Source organism: Pongo pygmaeus, chromosome 7 (genome assembly GCF_028885625.2).
Source record: "Pongo pygmaeus isolate AG05252 chromosome 7, NHGRI_mPonPyg2-v2.0_pri, whole genome shotgun sequence".
Lineage (NCBI taxonomy): Eukaryota > Metazoa > Chordata > Mammalia > Primates > Hominidae > Pongo > Pongo pygmaeus.
The window spans coordinates 22,484,930-22,507,580 of record NC_072380.2 but is presented as its reverse complement, the minus strand read 5'-3'; the positions used below and the strand labels follow the sequence as shown (position 1 = coordinate 22,507,580).

The 22,651-nt window shown below is 46.6% G+C and overlaps 1 protein-coding gene across 2 annotated transcripts in view; it reads right to left on the bottom strand.

The window, feature by feature from the left end:
* Window positions 1-6,809: 6,809 nt before the first annotated feature.
* Window positions 6,810-22,651, bottom strand: part of SLC39A14 (solute carrier family 39 member 14) — a 55,156-nt gene continuing 39,314 nt past the window's right edge. Inside the window, exons 3-9 of one of the 2 annotated variants that reach the window (XM_054498289.2) lie at window positions 21,002-21,188; window positions 17,287-17,456; window positions 14,587-14,709; window positions 13,532-13,720; window positions 13,209-13,416; window positions 11,637-11,821; window positions 6,810-9,929 (exon numbers count right to left, since the gene is read on the bottom strand). In XM_054498289.2, coding sequence (XP_054354264.1) covers window positions 9,783-9,929; window positions 11,637-11,821; window positions 13,209-13,416; window positions 13,532-13,720; window positions 14,587-14,709; window positions 17,287-17,456; window positions 21,002-21,188 — 1,209 coding nt within the window. In that variant the 3' untranslated portion in view covers window positions 6,810-9,782. Of the gene's footprint in view, window positions 9,930-11,636; window positions 11,822-13,208; window positions 13,417-13,531; window positions 13,721-14,586; window positions 14,710-17,286; window positions 17,457-19,378; window positions 19,549-21,001; window positions 21,189-22,651 lie in introns of both variants that reach the window. The other variant, XM_054498292.2, reaches the window with a different exon arrangement.

Sequence of the window (22,651 nt, the reverse complement as noted above, 5' to 3'; positions counted from 1 at the left end):
TTAATTACTACTAGTACAGAGCTTTAATTTATAAAACATTTTGCATATTTACTTCTCATTATGCTTATACCTACCTTATAAGGTAGGCAGTATAAAATTATAATTTCTACTTCATAAAAATATTGAGGTGCAGAGAGGTTAAACATGTTAGAGATCACACAGATAGTCAATGATGGAATTGACATGAATCCATTCTTATGGATGCAAAATCCTGTGGTTTTTTTTTTTTTTTTTTGAGATGGAGTCTGGTTCTGTCGCCTAGGCTGGAGTGCAGTGGCGTGATCTTGGCTCACTGCAAGCTCTGCCCCCCGGGTTCATGCCATTCTCCTGCCTCAGCCTCCCGAGTAGCTGGGACCACAGGTGCCCACCACCACGCCCAGCCAATTTTTTGTATTTTTAGTAGAGACGGGGTTTCACTGTGTTAGCCAGGATGGTCTCAATCTCCTCACCTCACGATTCACCTGCCTTGGCCTCCCAAAGTACTGGGATTACAGGCGTGAGCCACCATGCCTGGCCATTCTGTGTTCTTTTTGAAGACAAAGACACAATGCAGAACTCTGGGGAAGTAGGTTTGCATTGGTTCTTACCTTCGTTTGCTCAAAAATTAGCAAACATCAACACTTTTCCAAGGATTCTCCCATTTAAACTAGTTTACAAGGCTGCTTTAAGTTTTTCAGTGAAAAAACAAAATCATCAGATCAAGGCAGTCTTCCATGCAGTCAGCCTACATTTCAAACAAAATGTTAAAAGAACATATGAACCGGCCGGGCGCAGTGGCTCATGCCTGTAATCCCAGCACTTTGGGAGGCCGAGCCGGGCGGATCACAAGGTCAAGAGATCGAGACCAGCCTGGGCAACATGGTGAAAACCCCGTCTCTACCAAAAATACAAAAATTAGGTGGGTGTGGTGGCACGCACCTGTAATCCCACTACTCGGGAGGGTGAGGCAGGAGAATCGCTTGAACCCGGGAGGCAGAGGTTGCAGTGAGCCGAGATCGCACCACTGCACTACAGCCTGGGCAACAGAGTGAGACTCAGTCTCAAAAAAAAAAAAAAGAACATACGAACCGAGGAACACAAAATTATTTTCTACTAAGCTAAGTTGAGCATTATTAGAAAAACGGATTTGTAGGAATATACCTTAAAGTCAAATAAAGATGATATTGAGATCTCTGTTTAGATTTTTACTTTATTTTGAGACAGTTTCACTCTTGTTGCCCAGGCTGGAGTGCAATGGCACAATTTCAGCTCACTGCAACCTTTGCCTCCTGGGTTCAAGTGATTCCCCTGCCTCAGCCTCTCAAGTAACTGGGATTACAGGAATGCGCCACAACACCCAGCTAATTTTGTATTTTTCATAAACGGGGGTTTCCCCATGTTGGTCAGGCTGGTCTCGAACTCCTGACCTCAGGTGATCCACCCACCTCAGCCTCCCAAAGTGTTAGGATTATAGGCATGAGCCACCGCACCAGGCCAGATTTTTATTTTTTGTAGAGACAGGTCTCACTGTTGCCCAGGCTGGTCTCAAATACTGGCTTCAAGCAATCCTCCTGTCGCAACCTCCCAATGCACTGGGATTGCAGGTGTGAGCCACCACACCCAGTCTGTTTAGATTTTACCTGCACTTTTAGTTAGACTATTTCACTGAATCATGTATACTGAAAAATCAGTATGATCCCTTTTTTTAATCGGCTTTCCCAGAAAAGAAAAATGTAAATTCCATCTCTCTCTCCTGTTCTTTTGATTTTCAAGAGAATCAAGAGAATAAAGAATCCTACAATATTTGCAGACTCACTAAATGTTTAAATTGTGTGAATTTGGCAACGTAAGATATTTCACTTCAAGGGCCACATCTATAGAATACAATCAGACAATGGCTTCAAAAGAGCTTGTTTTTATAAACTTCAAGAAGTTATAGAGAAGATGCCACTTGAAAGAATCACCTATTCTGGGAGGATACTCAAGATCAAAGAGTTTTCTTTTTTTTTTTTTCCTTACTAGCATTTATAATTAAAGACCTAATCCTTTATTTTAAGCAAGAAAATCATTCCCTTTATTGAATTAGTTGTTTTCCTTCTTAAAACCCAAAGGTTGACATCAAATTTTGGGGTGAATGTCCTATTAATTAGCTTGAGTCATTCTTTGATTTTGATGCGTTTAAAATGTTAGCCAAATACAGGAAGACAAACCCTATTTTTTTCTTTTCGAGATAGAGTTTCGCTCTTGTTCTCTTGTTGCCCAGGCTGGAGTGCAATGGCGTGATCTCAGCTCACCGCAACCTCCACCTCCCGGGTTCAAGCGATTCTCCTGCCTCAGCCTCCCGAGTAGCTAGGATTACAGGCGTGTGCCACCACACCCGGCTAATTTTGTATTTTTGGTAGAGACAGGGTTTCTCCATGTTGGCCATGCTGGTCTCGAACTCCCAACCTCAGGTGATCCCCCTGTCTTGGCCTCCCAAAGTGCTGGGATTACAGGCATGAGCCACTGCACCCGGCCCCGACAAACCATATTCTAAGAGAGCACATTGTCTGATCGCGGTGGCTCACGCCTGTAATCCCAGCACTGTGGGAGGCCGTGGTGGGTGGATCACCTGAGGTCAGGAATTCAAGACCAGCCTGGCCAACACGGCGAAACCCCATCTCTACTAAAAACACAAAAATTAGCTGTGCCTGGAGGCACATGCCTGAATCCCAGCTACTTCGGAGGCTGAAGCAAGAGAATTGCTTGAACCTGGGAGGCGGAGGTTGCAATGAGCTGAGATCACACCACTGCACTCCAGCCTGGGCAACAGAGTGAGACTCCATCTCAAAAAAAAAAAAAAAGAGCAACTCATTTAGAATTACTTCATCAAGAAAACTCCTTGTTCAGGAGCCTCCTCTGGGAGATTCCTGATGGCTTTGTGTCACACGAATGGATTTGTGAAAACCTGTGTGGATTATTGCCTGAGTTTATTCTTAGGGAACCTCAGTGTTCCACAGATCTATAAGTAAACCGGTTGTAGAAAAACATCTAGAGAGTCCGGGTGCAATGGCTCACGCCTGTCATCCCAGCACTTTCGGAGGCCTAGGCAGGAGGATTGCTTGAGCCCTGGAGTTCGAGACCAGCCTGGGCAACTTAACAAGACCTCGTTTCCACTAAAAATCAAAATTAGCCAGGTGTGGTGGCACATGCCTGTACCCCCAGCTAATTGGGAGCTGAGGTGGGAGAATCACTTGAGCCCAGGAGATTGAGGCTACAGCGAGCCATGATCGAGAAACTGCACTCTAGCCTGAGTAACAGAGCAAGACCCTGTCTCAAAATAAAATTAAAAAAAAAAAAAAAAACAAGCCGGGCACGGTGGCTCACGCCTATAATCCCAGCACTTTGGGAGGCCAGGGTGGGTGGATCACCTGAGGTTGGGAGTTCGAGACCAGCCTGACCCACATGGAGAAACCTCATCTCTACTAAAAATACAAAATTAGCCTGGCTTAGTGGTGCATGCCTATAATCCCAGCTACTTGGTAAGACTGAGACAGGAGAATCGCTTGAACCTGGGAGGTGGAGGTTGTAGTGAGCCGAGATCGCACCATTGCACTCCAGGCTGGGCAACAAGAGCAAAACTCTGTTTCAAAAAAACAAACAAACAAACAAAAAAAACCATCTAGAGCCTAGTAGAAGAACTTCTTGGCTTATGATTGCCAGCGTCAGAACACTTTGGGATTATTCCTTAACCATAATTGATGCTACCATCTTGGAATCTGACCTACTGCTGGATCAAGGGTTGCTATTATAAAGGATACTCCGTTAACTCCCTTCCTTCATTAAAAAACAAAAACAAAAACAAAAAACCCTGAAAAGACATCTGGCAAGAATAGACATCTACTGAAAAGAAATACAACTGTTTTTTGGCTGGCAGTTCTTAGCATACTTAGCTGAAGGCTGATAAAGGACTTGTGGATCGCTCCCAACCACTGATTTTTTTTCCACTATTAAAAAAAAAAAGAAAAATCAGCCAAAAGCCACCAATCACGAATGCAACATTTCCACGCATCAAAAACACTATGTCCACGTTTAGTGTGTTTGCTATTTCTTGAAGTGGGTTTTGCCCAAATCCGACCCAAGCTTCACTGAACGGTAAAGTGCACAGAAGGAACAAAGTAGGAGAGAACACTCATTATAGCATTTTTTGAATTTCAGTTATTTCACCTTCCACCAGAAATGTCCTAGATGGCTTAGCTGATTAAGAGTATTATAAAGAGATGGCTAAGGTCAAGGTTTTAATCTACTTAATGGCCTGTTTACTTTGCTTAGCTCTGTTCCATGCGGGCCACAAGTACACCTCTCTCAAACTTACATTTCTAAATTAAGGTGGACCGAGTAATAAAGCATAAGCACAACCATCACCAATGACTGGAAGACACAACAGGAACTTCTCGCCATGGAAAGGGAGCATCTCCACCAACACAGAACTTAAAGACATTTCATTTAGTCTTTTTTTTTTTGAGACAGAGTCTTACTCTGTTGCCCAGGTTGGAGTGCAGTAGCACGATCTCGGCTCACTGCAACCTCTGCCTCCCGGGTTCAAGCGATTCTCCTGCGTCAGCCTCTTGAGTAACTGGGATTACAGGGGCACACCACCATGCCCGGCTAAATTTTGTATTTTTAGTAGAGATAGGGTTTCACACCATGTTGACCAGGCTGGCCTCAAACTCCTGACCTCAAGTGATCCACCTGCCTTGGCCTCCCAAAGTGCTGGGATTACAGGCATGAGCCATTGCACCTGGCTCATTTAGTTTTTTCATTCTTTCCATATGGTCAGTGCTGACATCACAGAAAGAAACCAGATACGGCCTCCACCCAGAAGGAATTTGGTAAGCAAAGAACAGCAATTACAGTGCAAGTCCTGTAATTGAGGTTTGCAGAGACAGACTCCTGGAAAGACAGGAAGGACTGTAGGCAGAAAAGGACGTCAAGGTGTCAGGAGCTGAAGGGCAGTGTGAATGTCATTTTGAACAGCAAATGGCGTAGTAGTGAGGTAATGCAAATTAAACGACCAACACGAGCCACTTCATATATTATTCTTGTTTTAACAAAGGAAGGACTAACAGGCATTTGAAAATCTCTAATGCAGGTAGTCATAAGATTGAACCAACTTCTTTTTTATCTTACTGGTCATTTCTGTTGTCGAAGAAAAACAGATCCCTGACCCTACGACTAAATTGGAATGGGAATAGCTTTAGCATTTTAAGTCTCATTGACAGAGGACTTTTCCCTGTAAGATATAGAAATGTGGCTTAAACTAAGCATACGTTGCAAGTTTCAAGTTTATGTAAGAGAAAACAGGGTGATAGAAAAGTCTTCTTGGAAACACCACAATTCTTTTATCATGCAACACAGTGAGATCACAGCCTCCGAAAGAGATGAACTAATCGATTTTGGCCAGGCTTGGTGATCTGCGCCTAAAATCGCAGCACTTTGGGAGGCCAAGAGTTCAAGGCTAGCTTGGGCAATGTAGCAAGATGTTTCTATAAAAAATAAAAATAAAAAATTAATCAGGCATGGTAGTGCTCGCCTCTAGTCCCAGCTACTCAAAAGGTTAAGGCTGGAAGATTGCTTGAGCCTGGGAGTTCAAGCTCACTCTCTCTCTCTAGATAGATATAAAACTATATCTGTAGATACAGTTATCTATCTATACAGGAAGATAGATATATCGAGAGAGAGAGAGAGAGAGAGAAACCAATTAAAGTGAGTATAGGCCAGGCGCGGTGGCTCATGCCTGTAACCCCAGCATTTTGGGAGGCCGAGGCAGGCTGATCACCTGAGGTCAGGAGTTGAGACCAGCCTGGCCAACGTGGCGCAACCCCATCTCTATTAAAAATTCAAAAATCATGGCTGGTGGCTCACGCCTGTAATCCCAGCACTTTGGGAGGCCGAGGCGGGGGGATCACGAGGTCAGGAGATCGAGACCATCCTGGCTAACACGGTGAAACCCTGTCTGTACTAAAAACACAAAAAATTAGCCGGGCGCGGTGGCGGGCACCTGTAGTCCCAGCTACTCGGGAGGCTGAGGCAGGAGAATGGCGTGAACCCAGGAGGCGGAGTTTGCAGTGAGCCGAGATAATGCCACTGCACTCCAGCCTGGGCAATAGAGCGAGACTCCGTCTCAAAACAAAAAACAAAAAAAACAAAATTCAAAAATTAGCTGGGCATGGTACCGCATGCCTGTAGTCCCAGCTACTCAGGAAGCTGAGGCATGAGAATCGCTTGAACCCAGGAAGCAGAGGCTGCAGTGAACCGAGATCGTGTCACTGCATTCCAGCCTGGGTGACAGAGTGAGATTGTCTCAAAGAAAGAAAAGAGAGTACAAAAGCTTCCTTCTTGGCCTGGCACAATGACTCAAGCCTGTAATCCCAAGACTTTGGGAGGCCAAGGCGGGCAGATCACCTGAGGTCAGGAGTTCGAGACCAGCCTGGACAACATGGCGAAACCCCATCTCTACTAAAAATATAAAATTTAGCCGGGTGTGGTGGCGGGCACCTGTAATCCCAGCTACTCGGGAGGCTGAGGCAGAAGAATCACTTGAACCCGGGAGGCGGAGGTTGCAGTGAGCCAAGATCGCACCACTGCACTCCAGCCTGGGCGACAAGAGCAAAACTCTGTCTCAATAACAACAACAAAAAAACCACCTTCTAAAATCCCAGTCAAATGTTAAACCAGACTTGGTAAAACAAAACTTTGTACGTCAGTGAGACACCATCGCCACCTTGTGTTCAACAGCCTTCATTACATCCACATTTATTGCAAATGATCACACGTGGGACTCTCAACAATTAAAGAATATAGCTTTATTTATAGAATCTTACAAATAAAACATTTACAGTCCACATAAGTTAATTTTCTTTTCTAATTTCTTCTCATACACCTGAGTTATTTAAAAAAATACTGTGATGGAACTGCAGAACTGTAAAGGGAAATATGAACAATAAAATCCTAACCTCTCTTGCAAAAATCAGACAACTTTGTTTTAAAGCAGATGCCCATCATATTGCCATCTCTTTGGAAGAGGACTTACTATACTCAGCTCTTATGCTGCCCAAACAGAGAAGCCTTCTTTTTAAAACCCAAGGTTAAGGACCAGTGAAGAATAGCTCCAATTTGACACTAGACACAAAACACCTTTGGGGGCAAAGACAGGGGCAAGCTGCGTGCCGGTGGTGAGGTGAGAAGGAGCAGAACCCCTGTCCCTGCCTCACTGTTCCTGCACATGACATACACTTTCCTTGCTAACTTATTAACAGGAGCTGGTGCATCTGGAAAACGAGGTTGAAGCTGCTAATGCCAGGGGTGAAAAAGTCCTCCCACTGACTCACTACTCCTTAGACTTCTAATATGTACAAATGCTTGAAACAGCAAATTCAACACCTAAAAATCAAAAGACATTGCCAATTTTCGACTCATGAGGCAAAGCTGTTGCCACAATCAGTGGCGACTCAAGTCAGACGATGTGAGCGTCTCCACCCCTCCTAAGCTCCGACTAGGACTGACCTCTTCGCCAATTACAGTTTAAAGAGGATTTCCCTTTGAGGCAGCTGTCTATGGAAGGAAATTTCTTAAGGTAATATAGGTGTGCACAAAAAGGGAAAACACCCTATTTCATTTTTCAATTTGTTAAAGATTATAGTTTTGAGCTCCTCTCCTAAACTAGAAATCCACTAACTCTAACTTAATATTCTACTCCAAGACAAAGGGTATTATGTTTAAGGAATGATAGGATCTATTGGGAATGCTAAAATTATAAATTTAATACATCAATGTGAGTTAGGTTAAAGCAAAATCTTTCAGAGTCTCCAACTTTGAGTTATTTTCTGCTAGCTCCTGAAAGCAGCTTGAGAAAAATAAAACAGAAAAGACAAAGAACCGTTTAAAAATAACAATAATAATGACAATATAAAAAGTTAGATTCCAACATTCAAGGAATTGGTTCTTTGGTAAAACTAGACCATAATCCTACCAGGAAATCAGTCCCGATATTTAATCTAGAATCTCCATCACTGAAATTTTCCCTCTTCAGCGTATTCTCAAATGTATTGAAGCCAACAGGCAAGATAAAAACAAAACTTAAAGTATCACCAGCAGTTTTCCTGCTCATGTTCTTTTCAAGAATATTCCTGGTTTGACAGATGTCTCCCAAGAAGAGAAAACAAAATGGATGCTGCTTGTGATTACTGAGAGTGGACAGTTTTTCTATGTAAGAGAAAAGCTCAGGCATTGGTAGTGAACCAGTACTCCTATCAGCCATGCACATGAATCAGTTTGCAAACATGGCCCCTGGGCTCCAACTGTGGGCACCACTAAGAAAGGCTTCTGGAGAGAAAGGCTCCCCAAAGTGGCTAAAGAATCTCACATTATCAATATGATAATAATAAATCAATTCACCTAGTGAACCTGGAGAAGAGCTCCCCTTGAAGCCAGAGCTCGGAGGCAAGGGCTCCACAGTGGCTGAGGCTGGCCTACAGTTTTGCAGACAAGTTATCTCCATCCATTTTCTGGAGAGAGTTAGAGCAATTCATATTCAATTCAATGCAGGATTCGACTTTTTTTGAAAAGAAGCAGTAACCTAGACGGGTCATTTAAAACCCATCTGTAGCGTAATCATTAGGCCCGCCATTCTGCAAACATCTGCGATGCCCTAAGTGAAGTTTGTGCCCTTACATTTCAGAGACCCCCTATTAGTCATGCTTTGATTTATGGAAGCGGCAAATCCTAAATTTTGCCTGCACTGATTCCATTTCTGATTACCCTTGTCTAAGTAGAGCATAAATGGCACCCCATTTCTACAAGTCAGCTTGCCACTCTGCAGACGTCTCAACCTGGAGGAGGATAGTTTGTGCAGTCTCCCCTCTAACACAGAGGTCTCAAATGTGCTCAGAATGTGCTTCTAGGAGGCAGCTACAAAGTCTCTTAGAAGATGGCAGTGGGGAAGAGGAGGTCAAAATCACAGCCAAACCAACTGTTTTCTTGCAGACAGCCTGAGCCTCCATTCTGTCAGTGTTAACCTGAAAGAGGAGGTCCTGGCAGCCATACTGCCATGTTAGCTCACTTGGACAGCCATGAAACACCAGGTGCTGTTACAAAATCAATACCCAGCATCTCAGTAGGAACAAGTGAGCATCCTGACAAGGCACACAGCAGTGGTTCGACTTCCTCTCCCATTCAGGATGAACCTTGCCTCGCCTCTCACCCTGGTTCACGTGTTCTGACTTCAGGTTCTCTTTGAGAGAAGTAATAGGCAATTAAACAGACTTTGAAAAAATGGGAAGGCTTCCTGTCTCCTGTCTCTTCTGTTGGCCAGCTGGAAGTCCAAGGTGCCCAGCTAGAGTCATGGGCCCCACACTATGGATTCAACTCTTCATATTTCTAGCCAAGTTATAACCATTGGCTCTATTTTTGCATTGTTGGGTAAAGGATTCAAAACCTTTCAGCACTGGTTCCAAGAGGAGGCCAAGGTAATCAGAGAAAAAAGTCAGGCTTGTCTTGTAAGCTGCATTCAGATTCCAGAGTCACTGAGAGAAAAGGAGGTGAGGAGAGGGCGAGAGGCACTAGCTAGAGACTGGTTACCAGGGCAGCTTATTCCTAGGATAGAGCATTTTACAAACGGCCGACATTTGAATGCAGGAATACAGTCTGTGTCAGTTTTTCATAGAACGGCCTCTTCCGTGGTGCATTGTGGATGGTGAGTCCTCAGGCTGGTGATCGGGCAGCCCAGGGCCCGACTTCCAGTCCCACAGGCTCTTGGCAGGGCCCTACCCAATCTGGATCTGTCCTGAATACATGGTGAGGACCACCATGATGGTGAATCCAGTCAGGAGGCCCAGGTTCTGGATGACAAATGGAATCAAGATGCTGCCCTTCCTTTCATCCTCTTGACAGACCTCATTCATCTCAGGGAACTGGGAAAGAAGCAAGAAACAACACAGCTGCAATTCCTTGCTTTATCTTGTAAGCCCAGGGCAATTCAGTGATGGAGATATAGATCAGGTTGGTTGACAAAGAAAATTAACAGGGCCAGGTGCAGCGGCTCACTAGAGGTCAGGAGTTCGAGACCAGCCTGACCAACATGGTGAAACCCTATCTCTACTAAAAATATAAAAATTAGCTGGGCATGGTGGCGCAAGCCTGTAGTCCCAGCTACTTGAGAGGCTGAGGCAGGAGAATTGCTCGAACCCGGAAGGCAAAGCTGCAGTGAATGGAGATCACGCCACTGCACTCCCGCCTGGGCAACAGAGCGAGACTCCATCTCCAAAACAAAACAAAACAAAAAAAGAAAATTAACAATAGCAGGTACCATGTCTTTATAACTGTCTAGGTAAAACAAAGTACTCAACGTGTATGTGGCTCTGGATGAGTTTAGAGTCTGGCTAAAAATAAATGTACTCTGATAAAAAATAAACTTTATATTATAGACTGTTTTTTTTTCCTTTTTTCCACTCACTCTTGCCCAGGCTCGCGTGCAGTGGTGTGAACATAGCTCACTGCAGCCTCAAACTCCTGGGCTCGAGCAATTGTCCCACTTCAGCCTCCTGAGTAGCTCCACAGGTGCCTGCCACCATGCCTGGCCTTATTGTGGACTTGGAACACTTGAAGAGGTCTTTTTGTTACCAAGATGTTATTAACAAGCTAGATGCAGTAGCTCACACCTATAATCCCAGCACTCTGAGAGGCTGAGATGGGAGGATCCCTTGAGGCCACAAGTTCAAGACCAGCCTAGGCAGCAGAGACCCCATTCTATAAAAATTCAAAAAAATTAGCTGGGCATGGTGGCTAGACCCTGTAGTCCTAGCTGCTTGGGAGACTGAGGGAGGAGGATCACTTAAGCTTTGGAGTTCAAGGTTGCAATGACCTATGATCATACACTGCACTCCAGGCTAGGTGAATGCGGCTCTGTCTAAAAAAAAAAATTAAAGAAAAAGATACACCCAATGCATTGAGATAAAAAAAGAAACAAACCAAAGTATTGCTATTATTGTTTTAGGGGTGGTATGATCATGCGTAATTTTCTTTCCTTCCTTCTGTCTCTTATCTATATACAGCCATTCCATAATAATTAATAAAGACCATAGATCAATTATAATCATTTTCTTTAATGACATATGCTAACAAAAACATAAATTTTCCTCCTTTAAAATCTAATGCCCCCTTAAAAACTGCTGAATGGTAGGTACACCTTAAACAGACGAACTCTGTGGTATGTGAAAGAAAGCTAACAAAGCTGTTATTAAAAACAAACTACCGGCCGTGTGCAGTGGTTCATGCCTGTAATCCCAGCACTTTGGGATGTCGAGGTGGGTGGATCACCTGAGGCCGGGAGTTCGAGACTAGCCTGGCCAATATGGGGAAACCCTATCTCTACTAAAAATACAAAAATTAGCCAAGCATGGTGGCCCACGTCTGTAATCCCAGCTACTCAGGAGGCTGAGGCAGGCGAATCACTTGAACCCGGGAGGCGGAGGTTGCAGTGAGCTGAGATCATGCCACCGCGCTCCAGCCTGGGAGACAGAGTGAGACTCCATCTCAAAAAAATAAAAATAAAAAAAACTACCTACCTAACATCCATCCCCTTAGCCGCCCTCCCATCCAGTGAACTGTGGAACACTTACCATATCAGCCAGAGAAATATACAAGAACATTCCTCCAGCCAGCGCAAAAATCCAGTTAGCAGAAAAGTGGCTGCCGGCCAGGATGCCAAAGGCCAGACCCAGGTAGCAGCAGCAGGCAGAAAGGAAGTTGAAGAAGAGAGCCTGTTGGATGCTCATCCCAGCGTTGAGCAGGATGACAAAGTCTCCTACAGCAGGGAGAATGAAAAGGGGAGGGATGAGGAAGGAAGAGTAAGATGAGCATGGTGAACACACACCTGTCATCCCAGCTACTCGGGAGGCTCAGCTGGGAGGATTGTTTGAGCTCAGGAGTTTGAATCCAGCCTGGCGACAAAGTGAGAGCCAGTCATACAAGGTTGTGGGAGACAGAGGGCACTGATGACATCAGACTGCTGAAAGTGTGGGTGAAAAAAAATCAAGACGGCCCTAGACTCAAGACAGAAGTGACAAGACAGGCCCTTGAACTTCCTGTTCAGGACCCGTCTCCATTGCCAAACTGGCCGTATACCCAGCCTAGAGCCTGAAAATCTTTCTCAGGATTTTAAAAATAGATGACCAGCTGGCACTGGCCTCCTCATTTCTCTCTGGATTCATAGTGAAACAGAAGGAACCCCCTTCCTCACAACTACCATGGAAACAAAATCGAGTCTGCAAGAAGTTAAGTGTCGAGACTGTGAGAAGTTAAGTGATTTGCCCGAAGTCACAAGTCAATATATGGTAAAGCCAGAACTTGACCCTAAGTCGTCCCTAAAGCCTCTGGAGTAATTACTGGCTTTCTACACTCTCCTTCTCATCAAACTAAGTCCCTCCTACCCCCTGGTTCATCCACCTGCCATGCACCTGCCAGGCACCTGAGCCTTTGGAAGATTAACAGGCTAGAAGAGAGAGCCTTTACTGAGTGCTCAGAATAGCACCTGGCACATGGGAAGTCCCTCTCACCCTTTGTTTTCCTTTAATCCTCACTATAATTCTAAAAGGAGGTGCTCTTATTAACCCCACTGTATAGGTGAGAACTGAGCCACTGCACATGGGGCTAAAAGGAAACAAACACCCCTGTAAAAAACCCCATCATTTTAAATTATCTATTTAATCATTAAGAAATGGTGGTTAGGCCAGGTTCGGTAGCTCACGCCTGTAATCCCAGCACTTTGGGAGGCTGAGGCGGGCGGATCACAAGGTCAGGAGTTCAAGACCAGCCTGGCCAACGTAGTGAAACTCTGTCTCTACTAAAAATACAAAACAAAACAAAAAAAATTTAGCCAGGTGTGGTGGCAGGTGCCTGTAATCCCAGCTACTTGGGAGACTAAGGCAGGAGAATCTCTTGAACCCAGGAGATGGAGGTTGCAGTGAGCCGAGATCACACCACTGCACTCCGGCCTGGGCAACAGTGCGAGACTCCGTCTCCAAAAAAAAAAAAAAAAAAGTGATTAGGGTACATGAAGCTTTAGGAGTGTGTTAAATCAGTTACAATAAGCACTGTGAAGACAGGGAGACGGGAGCAAGGAACCAGCCACAGGAAGGGGGCCTGTACCACCACCCGAGGGAGCACCAGTGGAACGGGGGACGCACGCTTACCCAGCTCATGTGGGAACTCCTCACAGAGGATGGCCACTGAGGTGCTGATGCCTTGGAAAACCGACACAGTGAAGGAAGCACCGATGGCCAGGCCGTCGATGAAATTGTGGAGGCCGTCGCTCAGAGTGATCATCCAGGCCAGAGTGCCGATGTCAGAGTAGCGGACACCTTTCAGCCAGTAGCAAGCACTCTGGGAAGCCTGCAGGTCCTAGGAGAAAGCACACCCCCGGGGCCCGCAGAGTCAAAGGCTGGACCATGTGCCCTCAAGGTAAGCCTGAGTCAACCTCTTAGAGGCTCCACCAAGCAGCTGGTGGCCCACTGACCTGCACAGAGAGCGAGCCCACAATGACCTTTTCGTCCACCACGGGCGCCTTGCCGTCCAGCTCACTGTTGCAGTGCTGAGGAATCATGTGGTCCAGGTCCCCATTCTGCAGCTTCTCCATTACCCCCTCCTCCTGGTCCTTCTTGGAGGGAAGTGTCTCAGAGGCATAATGGCTGTGTCCATGATGATGCTGGAGGGGTGGCAGGGAGGGATCAGCATGACATTCACCAAAACCACAAACCTGATTGAGCACCTGCTCCGAGGAAGCGCTTCACACACTGGAAGACCTCAGCCTTACCATCGAAGACGACACAAGCAGGTCACGTGCCCAGAAACGTAGCAAAAGCTATTATATAAAGCCATGGTTGGGCACGGTGGCTCACACCTGTAATCCCAGCACTGTGGGAGGCCGAGGTGGGAGGACTGCTTGGGCTGAGTTTGAGAGCAGCCTGGGCAACGAAGCGAGACCCTGTTTCTAATATCTATATATATAAATCTGCACCAAGTGCGAAGGACCTGGTGTCAGACAGATATCAAAGCTATCTCCTTGGGGTACATGCTTATTCCAGCAAGGCAGCCACTGCTCAAATATTTAGAGCTCCTCTTTTGCAATGGCTAATCTCACTCAATTCAGCAGCTATTTAGGGAATAACTGCATGCCAGCCACTAAAGATATCTTTTTGAAACTGTACTATAATAGTCCTGTTTCTCTGCAGCCTCATACTTCATACAGAATGAATGCATGTTATCAAGCTCTTCTCCCCATCCTGTAAAGATACAAATATATTAAGGAAATAATCTAGAACAAAACAAAGGGGATAAACTACTGCTTAGTAGAAGGCATCCTGGCCAGATCTAGTTTCTGGTCTGGCCTCACTTCTGGCCAAATATCCTCAGGAGGTAAAATGGGATTGTCTCCTCAAGAAGTTAAGAGTTTCACGGAAATTGTGATATTGGGCTAAGACCATCACCACCACCACCACCACAATACATCGACATTTTTTGAGATGGGTGCTTTCCCTAGAAGAGCTTTCTTCAGCAACAATTGGGCCTCACCTCATTTTTCTGCTTAAGAAGAATCTTCAAGATCTTCTCTGTGAAAAAGAAAAGATAAAAGCCCCCAAACACCACTGCAGACTTGGAGACATAATAATCTTCCAGAGGGTTGAAACCAAAAGCCTGTGGACCCAGGAAAAGAAAATGAGTTTTAAAGAAAATAAAGCATCTTTACTGGTCCCCCTCTTATGTCTTAACTACTTCCTTGACTGTAGGAAAGGAGAGAGGCTTAATGGAGTAACTCTGCCATCTACCCATCCTCTTTCCAGCAAAAAATCTAGTCCTTGGTGTTTCCCTGATGTGACATCACTAAACCTGCCAGGTTCTTCTCAAGCTTACTTGCTGATGCAAAAGACTGATCATCTGTAGAATTTTAATCCCAGAAAGAAAAACCTCTGATATGGTTTTCCACTTTTGATTTCTCTTGGTGCTTTGATATGAAGGCATTCTCTGCCAGTAGATTTCATACTGAAGGAGTAGACACTTGTATTTATTTTCATCTTATCTTATCTAGTGTTCCTGGCTGACCTGCCTGTAAACACAAAGGGAGATGGTGTAATTATACTTTCTAAAACGGGAAACCCATTTCCCAGTTAAATAATAAGAACTGCAGCGTCTTCCTAACCGCAGACCTCCCAGTGACCACAGAACCAAGAAAGTGGACTGTATTATTGCGAGCGTCAATTTTTGGGTTTTGTTTTGAGTCCTTTCTGAAATCGTCACTTATCAAAGAGGGAGGGGAGAATCTGCTGGGAAGAAGACAGGAGTAGAAATCAAGAGAATTCTGTCCTAGGGTAAGCTCCTGATTTATAGTGGGTTCTTGTGAATGTGTCTAATGACCTGGCCGGGCACGGTAGCTCATGCGCTTTAGAGGACCGAGGTGGGTGGATCACTTGAGGCCAGGAGTTTTGAGACCAGCCTGGCCAACATGGTGAAACCCCAACTCTACTAAAAAAAAAAATACAAAAATTATCTGGGCCTGGTGGCACACCTGTAATCCCAGCTACTCGGGAGTATGAGGCAGGAGAATGGCTTGAACCCAGGAGGTAGAGATTGCAGTGAGCCGAGATCACACCACTGCACTCCAGTCTGGGTGACAGAGGGAGACTGTCTCAAAAACAAAAAAAGAGTATCTAACGACTTGCTCCTATTTTATTTTTAAAATTTTTGTGGGTACATAGGAAGTATATATATTTACGGGGTTGTTCCTCCATTTTCTGATGGGAAACGGGCCTTGAATAAACTTCAGCCCTCTCATGAATTGGTCCAAAATAAAAGTTGATCCCTACTTCAAGGAACTCTGGGCTGTTTGTTGCCTATATGTTTTAAAGGGGCCAAGTTGAATCACTACCCTCCAGGGAAACAACACTTTCATGCTGACTTTCCAGGGAAGTCAAATCATCTTGGGGGAAAAGTGAAGTGAAAATAGGCAACTAACACTTCTCCGCAAAAAGCCACAAAGGATAGTGAATACAAAATCATAGGTTGAGCTTCAGAAATCCCAAAAGCTGGGTTCTCGGCTCAGGGATATGTGCTCTTGTCCAAGTCAGATTCCAACGTGGCAAAACGTTACTTGTTCTATCGATGCCATGGAGTTAACCTAAGGATCCACTAGGAGGGAGCCAACTGACATTTCAGAAAACACCAAGTGTTGTAAGAGGCACATGCAGTCATCTCTGCTTCAACTGCGGCTCTGTCCAGGCCTGTGAGACCACCCACAGGGAGACGTCCTGTGCTCACTGTAATTAATGGGTCTGCTGAGGGGATTACACCAAATTAGATGAACCATCAGTTCCTTCTTTTGTGGCAAGTTTTCTCATGAACTTATTAGGCAAAGGTACCGTCAAGGTATATAAAACCAGACAGTGTTTGACTTGCATTGCCTTTGCCCCAAAACTCCCTATGGACAATCTTTTTACTGAGACCTATGGGTTCTGATGATGTGGGGGTTTGTTTGTTTGTTTGTTTTGAGATGGAGTCTCACTCCGTCACCCAGGCTGGAGAGCAGTGGTGTGATCTCGGCTCACTGCAACCTCCATCTCCTGGGTTCAAGTGATTCTTGTGCCTCCTGAATAGCTGGGATTACAGGCGTGCGCTACCACATCTGGCTAATTTTTGTGTTTTTAGTACAGACGGGGTTTCACCATGTTGGCCAGGCTGGTCTTGAACTCCTGACCTGAAACGATCCACCTGCCTCAGCCTCCCAAAGTGCTGGGAATACAGGCTTGAGCCACTGCACCTGGCTGATGATGTGTTTTAAACTTCTCTGCGCCCAAAGCCTCAATCTGAGCACCACAACTGAGCCAGAGTGAGCTCGCTACACTGCATCTTTTCACCCCACATCAGACAGCACTTTCCGCACCAGGCACTCAGTGCTGCCGAAGACTCGTTCATTCCACCCTCACAACATTGTCCTGAGGCCGGTCTACTGCTCTCCCCATTTCACATCTGAAGAAACAGAGGCAGTGTGAGGTCAGTGGTGTGCCTAGGGTTATAGAACCTACTGATAGCAGAGCTGAGATTTGAACCCAGCTCTTCAGCCTATGCTAGGCTGCTTCTCCTAGTTCACGCCTAAGTTCTAGCTTCACTTTCCGAAAGGAAAGGGCCTCCAGGTGCCCTCTCTATGCCTTCTATCCAAATGGAGGTCCTCCCACTGTGCCCGCTGGCGTGCTCCGGGATGGAGGCCCTGGCTTGCCATACCTCCGGGATGAGCTGGAAGAGGGCGTTGGAGTAGAGGGTTCCAATCGCCAGAGCTATGAAGTAGAGCAGCAGCCTCTTGTAAAAGGTCTTCTTCATGAAGGGCACCACGCTGGCCCCCAGGAGGGAGCAGAGGGAGATGACGGTCACACAGAGGAGACCGTATCCCCACACTGCCGTGTGGAGGGAGGGCCAGCCCCACCCAGGGCAGGGAGAGAAGGCACACGCCCCATTGCACAGCAACCACCATTTAGGGGGAGAAAGGTGGAGCAGATAGGGAGGTCCCAAGGAAAAGTTTGGTGGATATTAACGGAACAAAAAAGAAAAATCAGAGAGAGACAAGTAGGGAGGGAGAGAGAAATAGAAAATTTGTTAGTGATTCACATCTGATGAAATTTCCTTCAATCAGTTCAGAAGAAAGAGGAATTCAAGGTGGCCTTGGAACCCTGTGACTTCTGCCCCTGTGGCCACTGGTGGCCCCAAATCGTTCCTGCCAGTGGTGTGACTGGCAGGGCAGGGTGCTGCTTCGTCACACACCCAAGGTCTGCCCAGGCCTATCACAGAGGCTGTCCAGGACAGACTTTGAACTCGAGGGCTCTCTTTATAGGACATGCAAGCATGTGGAAAGAGGCTGATCACTCTGGGGCTGCGTTTGCTTCTGCATGTCCAATTCATACAGCGCAGGCTCGGGTGACACCATGACCATTTGGTTTGCTTTGTGCAAGATACAACCAAGCCAGATGTGCAGGGCAGAAGGGATGGAGAATGATTAATTAATGCCCAACGCCCATAAAATTCAGTGTCTTAACCTCTCAACTTCTTTGTTCATTTCCATGTGCTCTGAGAGGGGCTCAAGCATAGAGAACAGGGCTCCAGGAACACCCTGTGACAAAAATATTTCCTTGAACATTTCCCAGTTGTGACACTCCATCCAGGCCCAAAAGAGGGCAAGACAGAACCAGACCAGGATGAGACACTCCCTGGCAGGCCACAGGGGCGGAGCACACACAATTACAATATTTCCAATTCCAGCAAGTCACAAGGCATTTTATTTCAAATCTTTAAAAAATTAATATATTCCATTGCTGGAGCTGAAAAAATAGCCCAAGTTGAGGCCTCCCTTGCAAAGTATTTGTCAGATCCATGCAGAATTTTGAGATGGCACCAAGATGGTTCACATTCAACCAGGAAGAACAGGCAAGGCATGGCATCCCATCTGCTGTCTTTTCTGGGTGAGTCTTTTGACTGGGAAAGCCTGAGAAGCAGCTGACATGGGATCTTTATGAAGGGCAGCATCCACGACTCCCTAATGGGGTCAACCACACGTCTGCGTATCCTCACCCCCAACAGCAGCATCCCTGCCTGAGCTAAAAAAGTGGGCAGACTGTCAACTTGGGTCTTATTTTTATAGCTCCTTTGTGATAACAATTAAACAACAAAATTAACATTTCAAAATAGTCAAGTCAAGGTACCAGGAAGTCAGTCCTATCAGGAAAAAGTCAAGATGCAAGGTACAAAGGGCTGAGTGCCCCTTCCATTTATCTTGTCATTTTAATTTTGTTTGGTCTTAGTCTTTGTTCTGTGTTTGGCTCTCTGTGCTAGAAATGATGGCCTGCTCAAAATTAAAGAACACTCGCTTTTTAGGCCAATTCTGCATATCACTTGGTAACCTCTTTTCCTTCCATCTCATTCCAGATGGATAAGCTTTTGGTGCCCAGACCTGAGTACTGCCAGGATTTCTCCTTAGAACAGAGCGACTACTTAGCACCAAAGGCATGGACGGCAGTCGATAGCTGCGGCTTTCCCTTGATGCCTTATGTATGGGGCTTAAGAAGGGAGGGGAGACTGTCAAGTCCCCAGGAGGAGGGAAATTGGAAGACCCTTGCATCTGACAGCACCTGCAGAGGCCAGAGGAGTGAGAGGTGGGCCCTGAGATCCAGAGTTAGAAGTCGTTTGTGGCTTTGATATGAGGCACAGGTTCATTTCTCTGGTGGCAGTCATTGGGTGCCTTGGAGCCCAGGGTAGGGGAGGAGGGGATTGGCTCAGCTGCGCCGCCCCAGGGAAAGAGGACGCGCACGTTTCTGTTCTACTGCACCTCTGGGATGAGCTGGAATAGCGCGTTAGACAGCAGCGTTCCAATGGACAGGGCGATGAAGTAAGTGAGCACACGGCTGAAAAACGCTTTCTCCGTGCAGGGCAGGACGAGGACTCCCAGGAGAGAGGCCAGGTTAATCAGTGAGACACTGAGAAAACCAAAGCCCCACACTGTGGAGGAACAAGAACAGACGAGGGCCTCTATTACTGATGGTGGGGACACTCCTGCTGCCTGGGGCGGGCCTGTTCTGAATTCAGGTGTGATGGGGCAGACCGAGATCCACCAACCCATCAGTAAACATTCGCTGAGTCCATCTCTTGCCAGATGCTGCGGAGAAGCCTAGGGAAACTCTATCAAAATTGCTATCCAAGAGAAACACCTTTTCCATGGAGACACGGATGCAAACAGCACGGAAGCCTAAAAACCATACAAGTAGGCCAGGCGCGGTGGCGCACGCCTGTAATCCCAGCACTTTGGGAGGCCGAGGTAGGTGGATCACCTGAGGTCAGGAGTTTAAGACTGGCCTGACTAACATGGTGAAACCCCATCTCTACTAAATACAAAAAATTAGCTGGGCGTGGTGGCACGTGGCTGAAATCCCAGCGACTCAGGAGGCTGAGGCAGGAGAATCGCTTGAACCCAGGAGGCGGAGGTTGCAGTGAGCTGAGATTGCACCACCGCACTCCAGCCTGGGCAACAAGAGCGAAAGTCTGTCTCAAAACAAGCAAAAAACAACAAAAAAAGCCATACAAGTAAATAACGACAGCAGAAAACAGGGACTTGTAGTAACACAGACAGTATATTCCAGGTGCCGACACTCAGGCAGCACACGCCAGCCCTATGGGGCTTAGGGCTATCAGGGTGTACACTCACAGCTCGTGGCAAGCCCACTGTGGCTGGATCAGGGATACCGGGATAGGGAGGGGAAGAAGGATTCAGGGGCCAAGTGCAGCCTCCAGGAGGTCTTAAAGGAAAAACTATAAAACCAAAGTAGGCCAGGTATGGTGGCTCATGCCTGTGATCCCAGCACTTTGGGAGGCCGAGGCAGGAGGATCACTCGAGCCCAGGAGTTTGACACCAGCCTGGGTAACATAGTGAGACCGTGTCTCTACAAAAAACTTAAAAATTAGCTGGGCATGGCGGTGCACACCTGTAGTCCCAGCTACTCAGGAGGCTGAGGCAGGAGGGTCGCTTCAGGCCAGAAGGTCAAGGCTGCAGTGAGCTATGATTGCACCAATGGACTCCAGCCTCGGAGACAGAGCGACATCCTATCTCAAAAAAAAAAAAAAAAAAAAAAAAGATTAAAAAAAACAAAGGGTTGGGCCCCCATGGTTCAACATAAAACAAAAAGCAGACCAAAAAGGGATCCATAGGCCGCTCAAAAAGTCCAACGCTCTGAACATTCGCCAGCTACAGCCCAGGAGTCTGACAACATGCTAGGCCATCCTTGCAAAATACAAAAATTATCCATCCAATCATCACTCCCGCTCCTGACACTGACAACCTCATCCTGGTCATCACTGGTGAGGCATTCAGTGAGTAGCAGCAGCAGCTCAGCCCAGGGGTCCTTGTGAGACAAGGGCAAGATGGGAGATGGGCTCCTGCCTTCCTCGCCTGGCTCACCTTCAACAGCGCTCGGCCGCCCCTCCTCCGTCTGCTCATTCTCCTCGTTTTCCTGGTTCTCCGAGGTGCAGGCCCGGGAATCCAGCTGCTGGAGGATGGTGGGGCAGAACTCCTGAAGCTCGCTGCTCCCAATCCGCGACTGCTCGCTGAAATTGTGGGCAGCGAAGAGGTCTCCAGAACTAAAGCACTGAAACACAGGAAGGGCAGGAAGCCGCTTAGACCCCAAAGGTCAGGCCTTGCCCTGCTAAATAGCAACCTACTCAGCTTTCCCAGAGGAAAAAAAGAAGACAGAAATGTCCAAATTTCAGGGAATTTGTAGATTCATCTAGTCTAGGGATGAAGGCAAAGTGTTCCCTAAACTTAAAAAACTAGTAACTAATCCTTATGGCTCAACCAGCCGGGAAAGTTACACATCATAAGCACAACCGTCGGTAAATGAGTGCCTGAGAAACTTTGGGAATGACAAGATTCCAATCATCGTCACCAAAGTGGCCGGGCATGGTGGCTAACACTGTAATCCCAGCACTTTGGAAGGCCAAGGCAGGAGGATCACTTGAAGACAGAAATTGGAGACCAGCCTGGGCAACATGAGACCCCTTCTTTACAAAAACTTGAAAAATTAGTGAGGTGTGGCGGCACATACCTGTACTCTCAACTACTGAGGAGGCTGAGGCAGGGGAACTGCTAGAGCCCAGGAGTTAGAGGCTACAGTGAATGAGCTATGATCACACCACTGCACTCCAGCCTGGGTGACAGAGCAACACCCTGTCTCTTAAAAAAAAAAAAAAAAAAAAGCAAAATATTGTCACTAGGGTATAGTTTCTAGAAAACACCATTCTGGGGCCGGGTGCGGTGGCTCTCGCCTGTAATCTCAGCACTTTGGGAGACTCAGATGGGCAGATCACTTGAGGTCAGGAGTTCAAAACCAGCCTGGCCAACATGTTGAAGCCCCATCTCTACTAAAAATACAAAAATTAGCCAGGCGTGGTAGCTCACACCTGTAATCCCAGCTACTCGGGAGGCTGAGGCAGGAGAATCACTTGAACCCAGGAGGTGGAGGTTGCAGTGAGCCAAGATCGCACCACTGCACTTCAGCCTGGGCAACAGAACGAGACTCCATCCCCCACAAAACAAGAGAAAGAAAACAGCATTCTGTGTGTGTGCCTGAAGATACAAGCTTCGTACCAAATCTGACTGCACATCACAATAGCCCAGGGAGCTATTACGTTAAAATGTGGGTTCCAGCTACTTCTCTGAAGCTGAAATGTCTAAGGGTGGGGCTCTGCCAAAACTGTGGTGCTGCCCGATCAGCTCCACACATCCTCAACCATAGGACTGCCCTCAGCCTGAAAGACATATGTGTTCACAGAGGGTAGGGGAGGAAAACCTGAAGATTCAGGAAAGTGGGCCGTGGCCGGCCAGCAGCCGCCGCACACAGTCACCTTGGGAGGTGGCAGGTAAGCGCTTCTCACGAACCGTTCCTGTGAAATCTGCAGCTCCACTTCTAATTATACTGTCTACACCTACATGCCAGGCCTTTTCTGAGTTTGCTCTCACATGGGCTTATCTCTGAGAGTCAGCCCTCTCAGTGTGCTGCCAAAATAAGTGCCTGGGCTTCCAAGGCTGAGGGCTGGACTCCCGCCACCCCAA